This window comes from Phodopus roborovskii, unplaced genomic scaffold (genome assembly GCF_943737965.1).
Source record: "Phodopus roborovskii unplaced genomic scaffold, PHOROB, whole genome shotgun sequence".
Lineage (NCBI taxonomy): Eukaryota > Metazoa > Chordata > Mammalia > Rodentia > Cricetidae > Phodopus > Phodopus roborovskii.
In genome coordinates this window covers 25,700,002-25,711,037 of record NW_026126482.1, presented here as the reverse complement: position 1 = coordinate 25,711,037, position 11,036 = coordinate 25,700,002, and the positions used below count along the sequence as shown (strand labels likewise).

At 43.8% G+C, this 11,036-nt stretch overlaps 1 protein-coding gene across 2 annotated transcripts in view; it reads left to right on the top strand.

The window, feature by feature from the left end:
* Positions 1–8,697, top strand: part of Cdyl (chromodomain Y like) — a 184,193-nt gene extending 175,496 nt beyond the window's left edge. For both annotated transcript variants that reach the window (XM_051194444.1, XM_051194445.1), the window contains 2 exons: positions 7,248–7,391; positions 8,390–8,697. In XM_051194444.1, the coding sequence (XP_051050401.1) occupies positions 7,248–7,391; positions 8,390–8,548 (303 nt within the window). In that variant the 3' untranslated portion in view covers positions 8,549–8,697. The remainder of the gene's footprint in view (positions 1–7,247; positions 7,392–8,389) is intronic.
* The last annotated feature ends 2,339 nt before the right edge of the window (positions 8,698–11,036 follow it).

Below are 11,036 nucleotides of genomic sequence, written 5' to 3'. Positions count from 1 at the left end.
AATAAGTCTAAACTTAATTTCAAGTACTAAAATATTTTCAGTGAATAGTGGGAAACAAAAGCTAGTGGCACAAGCCAGTCTCCAGCCTGTCTAGTCTCAGTGCACATGCCTTCCCACAGCTAACCCTTTGCTTCCAAGGGCTGCAACCCATGCACCATCCTTCTTAAAACATAACAACTGCCATTGAACAAGAGAAAAGCAAGAGTCTCCTGCCTCACTCCAGTCCCTAGCCATGCCTTGTTCCTGTTGAAGATAAGATGCAACTGAAAGGTGTTTGAGTATGAACTACCAGTGAGAAAATAACACCTATTCACTGTACCTAGGACACATACATGCACTCGTCAGAAGCCCATGGTCTTATCACTTCTCTGTATCCTCTGCTGTGAGGGGGTCTCCTGGTACTCCAGACTCACAAGTCTGTTAAAGCCTGAGGACCTATGGGCTGAGATAAGCCAAACATCAGTTCTCACTGTAATGTCAGGAACTGACAGGCTGGTATCCTTGGGAATGATTCCATGCAAGTATCTCAGCTTTGGTGTACCCCACTGGCAAGACAGTCATGCAACAATAGCAAAGTCACATGATATTTTAGAGTCACTGGTGAGACACTCCATCCCTCGGATTATATGACCATAGTGCCAGGACCACCCTGGTCAAGAACCAAGACTGGCTGGTGTTAGTAGTTACGCCCAATTCAGTATCCATTCCAAGACTGAGTTCCTTATTGAATATGGACATGACACAGCAGGTTCCATTCCTCCCTCCTTTCCTCTATACACCCCTACCCCACATACCCCTGTCCCCAATTTTCAGGTCCCTGTCCATTCACCAAGGCCACGTATCTGCTACAGGTCTGTGTTACCCTAACCTAGACTTGTTTTCTACGCCACTTAGATGACCAGGCACACACCATGTTTGGGGCCATTTCTTATATGGGCCTAGAGGACATTTCCACTATAATCAATTGATATCCCCAGACACTGGATGCACCCTTTACTGCTAAGAATGACCCGTTCTTGTCCAGATCACCAGAGCTGAAATACAACCTTCCTGGCTTTCACCATAAGCCTGCGTGGCATCTTGTCCCTTCTGTTGTCACCAATAACAGTCTTGGCCTGCCACCTACGTTCATCCAGGGCCCACTTTCCCCCTCCTTAAAGACATGCAAAGAGTAGTAGAAGGCTATTGCCTGGAGAACTTTCCAGGCCACCAACTTTCAGTGGTGCCACAAGTCTTCCTGCAGCTTCCACACACCTATAGTTATGAGTTACCAAATAACTGACAAAAGCAATTTGCAGCAGGGGTTGGGGTCATATATTGCACCTGCTGTAAGAGAATAGAAAGAAAATGAATGCAGCTGCTCACTTCCTCTCTAAGGACACCCGGACACCCCTTCCCCAATTTGGAATGATGCAGCCCACATTTAAGGTAGCATTTAGCCCTGATTGACCTAATCTAGACTATCCCTCACAGACTTAACCAGGAGTTTTCTCATGGTGATTCTATGTCCCATTGACAGTTAACATTAGCCATCATAAGCCTATTCCTTGCCCACTTGACAAGCATCACTTTTAAACTATACCCTTCCACGCCATTCACTCTAACTGTAGGTCTTCATAGGTTTTGTTTTTTGTTTTGATTTTTTTTATAGTCCCAGTACTTTAAAAGTCCAAGTGTAATCTGAAAGTCAAGGTAATCTTACATTATTAAGTCAAAAACACATATTTCCAATACACCACAGTACAGAATATTCACATCCACAGAGAATGATGGAAGCATATGATTGAACCGAATTTAGTAGATCAGCTACCGTATCTTGTATCTATCTCACACTGTCGAACTGGTGTTAGAATTGTCTGAGCTCCAAAAGGATTGGGGAATTACCTGACCCCCAAACTCTGCTGCCTGCAACACATAAAGTCCTGAGATCCTTCCATCTCCAGCATCCTGGAATCACTATTAAAGCTTAGATTTCATCTTCAGATTCATGTAGCAACCTTTCAGGGACTTGGATCTTGCCTAACTAACATTGTCTCTGAAACCGTGGAAGAAACTTTGGGATCCTGTAAATCTTGCCTCTTTTCATCTGTACCTTACATCTTTACATTTAAGTACCATATGGACAATGCTACCAAGTTCTTGCTACCAACCCTGGGTGGATAGAGACTGGTGCCCATGAACCAAAGCTCAAGAGTAGTTGTTCTCAACCTTGCTAATGCTGTGACCCTTTAATACAGTTCCTCATGTTGTGGTGACCCCATCCATAAAAATTTTTTCTCTGCTAGTTAATAACTGTAATTTCACTACTGTTATGAGGAGTACTGTAAACATCTTTTGGAGACAGGTTTGCCAAAGTGCCCTTGACCCCACAGGTTGAGAACCGCTACTCTAGCGGCATCTTTGCCTTGGCTGTATGGTGTACACAAAGAGTACTTCCCAGGCAATAGTTTCTGAGCACGGAGACCATTCTCCAGCATCTCACTTGAGGCTTCTTTCAAGTGAACCTGCCTTCTTGGGAGTCAGAGCCTTCCATGTGGAGTCTTTCCTTCAGGGCAGATATCCCAGGGCAGAGTGCCAGGTTTCTCTTTTAACAACTACATCTGCCTTGTCTGTAAACTCACTGTGTCCTTTTCCTCATTAAACTGTATTTTTCATGATGTTTCTACTCTCTTACTGTGGACCTAAATGAGAGCATGGCTTTACCACCCACCAGAGTGCTATCCTGTCTTCATGTTTCCTCCACTAAACAGATGGGTCCATTCTGTATTCAGCCTCACTCAAGGTTTTAGGCCATGAGTGGACTGTCTTCGGGCTATAGGCCAGAATATTACGTGAATGACCTTTCACCCAGTTCCCTATAGAGTCCTTCTTGCTGGAGGCAACATCAGGAGCCAGGACTCCACTGTCCCTGTTCTCTCTCAGCACTCTGGTCTTCTAAACTAGACCAGAATAACTAATTAAGCCCTTTTTACAGCATTCTGGGGATTTTCTAGCCCCAAAGTCTAACTGTATGATCAGGGTTATCTCAGTAACAAACCCAGTCCTGATCCCAAGGGTTAATTTTCTATACCGCTGTGTTGAACAAAAGTAATCTGACAAAACAGCTTGAAGGATTGTTTCAGTTCACAGTTGGGGATGCAATCCATCATGGCATGGGGAGCTTAAGGTGCCAGTCACATTGCATCTGCAGTCAGGGAGGAGAGAGAGGAATGCTGCTGTCAGCTTCTAACTTGTATTCACTGCAGGACGTCGTACCAGGCAGTAGTATCACCCCCATTTAAGGTGGATCTTGTGACCCTACTTGACCTAAACTCGCAAATATAGACATTTGTTTCCAAGGTGATTCTCAGTCCCATCAGGTTGACAGTCAAGATTAATAACCTTTGGCCATTGCCAGTATAATCAGTTTTAGCTTTCGTTGTGAGCTCTTGCTAAAGTAGATCATTTGACAACAGTTATTTCCAATTCTGGCAATAAAGAATGTTTATCACCTACTAAGCCAGCAGTTCTCAATCTGTGGGTCCTGGCCTCTTGGGGGTCAAATGACTCACAAAGGTCACCTAAGACCATCAGAAAGCACAGATTTTTGCATTCTGAGTCTTTGCAGTCACAAAATTACAGTTATGAGGCAGCAATGAAAACAGCTTTATAGTTGAGGATCACCCCAACATGAGGAACTGTGTTAGGAAGGTTGAGAACCATTGTCAAAGCTAAATTAAATCAGGCAGTGTGTTTGTTCCCCCTGTATTAGAGGCTCTTTATAGATGTGTGATGGGTAAAGGGGCACACAAAGGGCCAATCTGAAAGAGATACTGAACAGTCTTGGATATGCGTATACCATTGAGCAGGTACATTTTTTCGAATTGGGGCCCTTGAACCAAATGCTGTCAGTGTGGAGACTTCAAAAGTTCACTGGCTTTGGGCCAATGAGATGGCTCAGCAGGTGTGCCTGAGTTCCATCCTTGGGATCCACATAATGGAAGGAGAAAGCCAACTAACTCCTACAAGTTGTCCTCTGCTCTCCACGAATGTGTAGCAGCATACATTCTCTCTCTCTGTGTGTGTGTCTCTCTCTCTCTCTCTCTCTCTCACACACACACACACACACACAATAAATAATTTTAAAATTTAAAGAATTCACTGGCCTTGGGAAAGTTTCCCGAAGGACGGCTTGAAAATCAGCCCATATGAATGCCGCCATTTTTTGTAATCTGATGGTACAGCTATTCTCCACTGTTGTTACATATAGCATAGCCATGGCTAGAGCCATTTCATGATTCCACAACTGAAGAGATGCTGGTCATTAGAAGTCAATGGTGCCACTCCGTATCCTCTAAAACAGGACTCTACCCCACTCACCCACCCACTGGAGTCCAGGTTGTCTCCCAGAGCCGGGTGAAAACCTTTTCTGAGCAGCAGAGAGCCTACACCATACAGTGTAAATTCCCATCTTGTAAGCACCATGTTTGACTAAAGCCCATGCAACAAGTGGCCAAGTATTATTGGGGTGATTTGTGTTGGTGAGAGCCCTAGTTGAAGGTGACTCCTAAAAGGTTACACTTTCTTTCGTGGCATTTTGCTGCACTTGAATTTTCAGCAGCCGAGTGGAGCCTGGGACATGTTGGGCTTTCCCTGCTGAGTCGTATACAAATTCTGCCAGGATAGTTAAATCAAAGGAATACCACTGTCAGATGAATGAGACCAGTTCTGTGAGCCATCCTCAATGTGTCCCATGGGGGTAAGACACTTGCCTGCCTAACTGCTTTGGGTGTGGCTTTAGCTTAGGAGTCTGTTGCTCTGCAGTCTACTGCCGCCACCCCAGCAGATATCATAGAGTAAGTGCTGTGCACTGTACACCTTTCACAGTTCTATCTTAAGAACCCCACCCCTTTATGTTAAAAAATATTCAGGACAAGTACAGTATTTGACACTTTGGGTAGTCTTTGCCAAGGAGAATGGGAAGGATGGTCTAGGCTCAGACAAAGGCCCCCATCTATGTACCTGTTACTACGAGGTCCTGCTCACGTGTATAATAGATGTATCAAGCTAAGGACTGGTTTCCTAACCTCTAGCTCAACCAGAGCTTTCTTGATTATCCTCTTAACATCTTGAAGCAGTCCTAGCTGCCATCCTTCCTCCCCATACTTACAGCTGACTTCCTATTTTAAGACTACTGCAGAGTAGCAGGGTGTGGTTCAGCCTATTTAGTCTGACCAAGGAAATGGTTTTCCTTAATGGGTCCTTGTTTGTTGGTAGTGGTTGGATGTGGGTTGTGGGGTATTGCAATTTGCTGGTTCTTCATGCCTCTATTTTAAAATGACTTGCTACCTGTTTACATGGAGTACATTCACAGCCTTGAATCAGTTCTGTCTTATACTCTTGAATAAAATTTAAAATTCTCCCATTGTCCTGCACATCCTAACCATGTAAAATTGGGCAGGGGGGAAGGGAGGGGCAACAGACCATAAAAGACTGTCTGGTAACAAATGGATGTAGAGCCAGGCAAGCCAAGAGAAGGGGGATGAGATGCCAAGACAATGTGTAGGCCAGACCAAAGGCAGTTGTGACTGGCCCAAATAGGCAACACAAGGAAAAGAGATAGACACGGGCAGCAGGCAGTCCCCAGAGCTGTGAGTTGTCTTCCAGAGGCAGCAAGTGGTGTGTATAAAGTAGGGTGTGTTCCGAGGCTGGAGCCAGATGAGTTCAAGGCTGGTCTGGACTGTGTTTCACAGATGGGAAAGAGGGAATGACTAAGGACAGATGGGACCAAAGGGAAAGTCTGGGAAGAAGTGCTCTAGATGGACTTCCTGGGCCTGGCAAGTTCATTAATATCTGCTGTGTTGAGGACACACTTAACTTGCACGACTGGTGTTGTCATCTCCAAAGAGAGAACATCCTGAGTGCTCCAGAGCTGGATATGAATCAGGGGCCCTCCCCTCACCCTCTCTAAACTACCAAAATAAGGTCAAATCAGGGTCTTATAGATGTTTATGGATCATCTCTTCACTGAGGGGGACTGTTCGTTCAGAGAACATACCAGGCTGTGAGCTTGTTCATAGCTGAGCTCAAGGCTTTGGAGGGCATCTACACTTTGTATGATGCTCTCAAGACCTCCCAGACCCATGTGGGGAGTTTGCACATAGGAGACGCACACAGTTTGTTTACGGTGTCTGACCTGTTGGAAGTGTAGTAAGTCAGCTGTACACTTGATCTCCATTGTGTGTTGTGTGCTCTGGATTGCAAGGTTCAAATATTCCATGGGATCCAGGGGTTACATTTGGTCACTGTGTGAGTTTTGCCTCTGAAGAAACGAGCATCCATCTAGAAGTGTATTTCCCTGGTCTCTTTGGGACCATTGGAGTCTCAGCAAGATTATCTGTGCAAGACAAACCTCAGGCTGGGCATGGTCTCATCAGCTGCTGTGCAGTCTGCTGAGCAAACCTTCTCATTCTTAGCCAGCCACAGCAACTGTGAGCCTGTCCTTAGTGATGTGGGGTCCTTACACCTTGTGCCAGGATATGAACAGTGGCCTTGAACCTCTCGTTTTTAAAAGCGAAGCTCCTTTAGTTTTCACCAGTCAGTCTTGTAAAGTAATTCAGAACCTCTTCAGATGGATGACAGTAACTGAAGTACACTCGGTCCCTCCTGGATAGTGTCTGTATGACAACAATGTGGCTTCTGAGGTGTGACCCCTTTAGTAATGACGTGCCACTGCCATGAAACATTGTCTATAAAAAGGGAAAATGTAGTTTTATGTTGGGTTCAGTTCCTTTAGAGCACGAATTACCAACTCATGTACCCAGGTTGCATTTTAAATGTGTTCACTTGTGTGGGAAGGGCTAACAGAGGAGAAACTTGTATAAAAGAGGAACCTACACCAACAATCTCAAATTTACCACAAAATCGCCCCCAACTTGGATTTCGTCCACATCCATGTGGATCTGAATTACATCATGAAGCAAGCCTTTTTGTCATTTATTTTGGTTTTTTGTTTGTTTGTTTTGTTTTTTATTTGTTTGTTTTGTTTTGTTTTTGTAACTGGCCCAGGATATTACTTTTCCATCTACCCACTTGGTCATGCTTTGTTTGTGGTCTGTTCTTAGTGACCACTAGAGGATATGAGGCAGCTTCTGACATCTTCAAAAAATCCATCCTCAGCTTGGATTTCTGAGGGTTGAATTTCCAAGACCTCTTCTCCACTCTCCTCCCCTTGTGTTTCACATCGTGTCAACTCTTTTTCCTTTCAGGCAAATGAAATGCTGCTCAGTGGGCGCAAGCTGACGGCACAGGAGGCATGTGGCAAGGGCCTGGTTTCCCAGGTGTTTTGGCCAGGGACCTTCACCCAGGAAGTCATGGTTCGCATCAAGGAGCTGGCCTCATGTAACCCAGTTGTACGTCAGAATGGTTTTTTTTTTTTTTTTTTTTTTTTTTTTTTACTTGTTTTTTCTTTGTTTTGCTTTTAAATAAAGTAAACCTTTTCCTCCACAGAGATTAAATTAGACTTGTGCCATTTTCCAGGTCTGTTTGCCTGTTCTTCCTTATACAAATGGATACCGGCAAGACACTTAGTACTTCGCATATCCTGTGTTGGGCTACCCCATCCAGTGTTAACCATGTCTTACCTTCTGTGAAGTCCTTTCATTTAATTATGCTTTAAGTAAACATATATATAGGCCTGGGGATTTTTGTTTAGTAAATGTGCTGAATGATGAGTGAGTCTCCTAACATTGCATTTAGTGGTGCAGTGTGTGAAATGTTTCAAGTGATCCATCCAACTCTCATCTAATCCCATGCACTAATAAAAGCTGCTGTCCATAGTTAAAATTAAGCTATGTTTTATTTAGAAAATTCCATCTACAGTCACTCTGGGAAATTTCATTAAGCCTCATATACACTCAGGGCCCTCCCATCCCACAGCAGTGGTGGTGTGTCCACGCTGGTCTGTTGGTAGGTGTGCGTCAGCATAATAAACCATCTGTCTTGAAATAGCTTGAGCCATTTCAAGTTTCCGTATCTAATGTTAAATATCCTGGCATTCTGTGCCATGATCTTTCCCTCCTCCGTGGATGCCAGAATCCCCGAGTGCTGAAACCCCTTACACTGCATGGAGCTCTGTATGTACTACAGGTCGTCTCTGTAGATGCCATGCAGGGCCTGTTTGAGAAAGTCTGCATATTCGATGTAAACATTTTTTTTCCTGCATATTTCTGCCCAAGATTGATTGAGTCCCAGGGATGTGGAACTCACATTCCCAAGTGTGCATGGCTAGCTGTGTTAAACTATGAGAGAGCTGGCGGGTAAAGGTTTGATGGTTTCTATCGTGCTTGTGGAGAAAGGTTTAGTACCTACGGACGACTAACCTCTCTCTTCTCGTCTGTCACTGCCGCAGGTCCTGGAGGAATCCAAAGCCCTGGTACGCTGTAACATGAAGGTGGAGCTGGAGCAGGCCAACGAGAGAGAATGTGAGGTGCTGAAGAGAATCTGGGGCTCGGTCCAGGGCATGGACTCCATGTTAAAGTACTTACAGAGGAAAATCGACGAGTTTTGAGTGGCAGGCTGAGCAGGACATCAGTGGCTCCCACTTGCCACGGCCATCCTCAACAGTAGCTCGTGCTTGGAAGCAGGACTGGAAACATCCAAGCTATTTATTACCAAGGAGTTTTTAAGTACTGTAACTTTAAAATAACTACAAAGCTTCTTTGTCCAAGCGTCTTTATTTTATACTCATGTATACACAGTATAAAAATGTAATTGAGCACCAGGCTGCTCTTAGAAGCTCTAATTTTCTTGTAAGCTAGTTGTGGGGTTTTTGTTGTGGGTTTTTGTTTTTGTTTTTTAAGGGATTATGTTTTCATTTGGGGTGACAGAAAAATTTGCAATAATGTTTTATTCATTTGGTTTGTTTCCTTTTTTTTTTTGGTTTTTTTTTGTTGTTGTTGTTGTTGTTGTTTTGTTTTTGTTTTTGGGGGTTTTTTGTTGTTTTTTTTTTGTTTTCTTTTTTTGTTTTGTTTTTTTGTTTCTTTTGTTTTTTTTTTTTTTTTTTATCTTGATTACAGACCCTAAAGAATGCTAGCCAGCCTCCTCCCTCGACCTAAAGAGGTGCGGAAATGTCTGAAACATGTTCCTGCATCTAGGGAGATAAGGGAGGTGCAAGTACCACAATGCTGAAAAGGTTCTAATCAAAATGAAAACCAACTTTGTAGGAAAAGCATCATTGATGCAAAATCCCACATGAACTATGGGTTCATGCTGTCATGCCCACCAATTCTCCCCTTTTTAATGCGTCCTGTTCTTACCCAGCTAACATGAAGAAATCGTGTCTGCAGAGGAAAACGGATGGTGCAGTGTCCGTGAGTCACTCCATAACCTGAGCGCTACTTGCTAAGTTATGAATTAGCTTTAGTGAGTTTAAACAGTTTTTCTGACCTTTTTGAAAAAATAACTACGTAAGTGCTTCTTGTGGCTGGGTGAGAAATACTACTTTGCATAGTTTTGTTTGCCTATGTGCAGATTTGATTGATGTATTACACCAAAAAAAAAGTATTTTTATGTTTATAAAGTGTAATGTTTAGGTTCACGTAGAATATATTTTATTTAATTTAAAATTCTCTTGGCACACTATTAAATACAGAAATTCCTTTCCAAACAGAAAAGAACTACCTTATATTTGACACTTACTGTTTGCAGTCTCTGCTTTTATGTCTGCCGTATACTGTGCACAGTATCGTGTTCACGAGTACCCCATGGAGTGGGGACTGATTCCTGACTACAGGTGCCTATTACTACTTAGGCTTCTGGGCTTGCAATCATATTGAATGTATGAAGATTGAAATAAAATCGAAACCTTATTTTTGTACAGTTTTGAAGTTTATACTCAGAACTGACGCCTCCCCAGCGTGTGGAGCGCTGTGCAGTGTGTAAATCTGCCTTTACCGTGGATGGATTGGTACAGTATTTTTGCATCTGTGGGACCTACTCTTTTGTTCAGTAGTTTGAACTATATATAAACTGTACAATCTGTAAAGTTTTTATAGGATAAATATTCAGCTGTGAAAACTGGTTAAATAAAAACTAATATTTCTTAACACATAGGAGTATTCCTCCATGAGTCCTTCCCTGGCCAGGTTTCCTGTGAGGGCATTTTCTTTGGGGTTTTCCGCGAGTTTCACAAATGTGCTTACGCGGTGGTGTTTGGCTCGGGGCTGCAGCCCCTCTGTCCACTGCTACTTCTCAAGTCCCCATGGATGGATAGCATGGTATGACTTCCCCAAAGGAAGGAGGGTGTGTGTCACCAAATTGGCACCTACAAAATAGTGAGCCTTGAAATGGTCCTGGGCCCCTCTGGGTATGCCTGTCTGTTCCTGCCTCTCCTGATGGCGTCTCTTGATGTATTCTTTCAGAGCCAACTTGCTCTAGCCCTGAGTGTGAATTACCTGAAGCTTATGCGACAGCCCCGGGTTTGTGTCCTAGCAGGTGTGTGGGAAGGTGCGCCTGAACAGACTTCTCACATGACATAACATGCCAGGGTGAGTCCAGAAGAGGAAGGGAGAGGCCTGGGGCAGTCGGACATTGCCATCCTGGGGTGCTACCCAGGACCTGAGAAAGCAAAGCAGACAGTGACCACACGTACTTGTTTGTCATCCAAGTCCTTGTAAGAAAATGGAACCTAGGGACACTGGGCTGCATCATTTCTCAGCCTGTTGGTGGCCAGGCCCCAGAAAAAGTACACTTCACACCTAGCTGACTACCCCTTGACCTGAGATGGTCCGTCAGAATGAATGTGGGTTCTGCTCTGATTGTATATTTGAATTGTCTGAGTGGCTTTAAAAAGCAAAACTGGAACCCTACCCACACAAGGCTAGCAAACTAGGCATTGGGGAAGAATGACCCAATACATTCCACTTGTCTGTACTCCAACATGAGCATACAACCCCATGAGTGGATTGAGGCCTAGTTGGGTTCAAATTTAAAAACGTAAAAGCATTGAGCTGAATAAGAAAATCATGGTTGTCTGTCCACAGGCTGTTTCTACATCA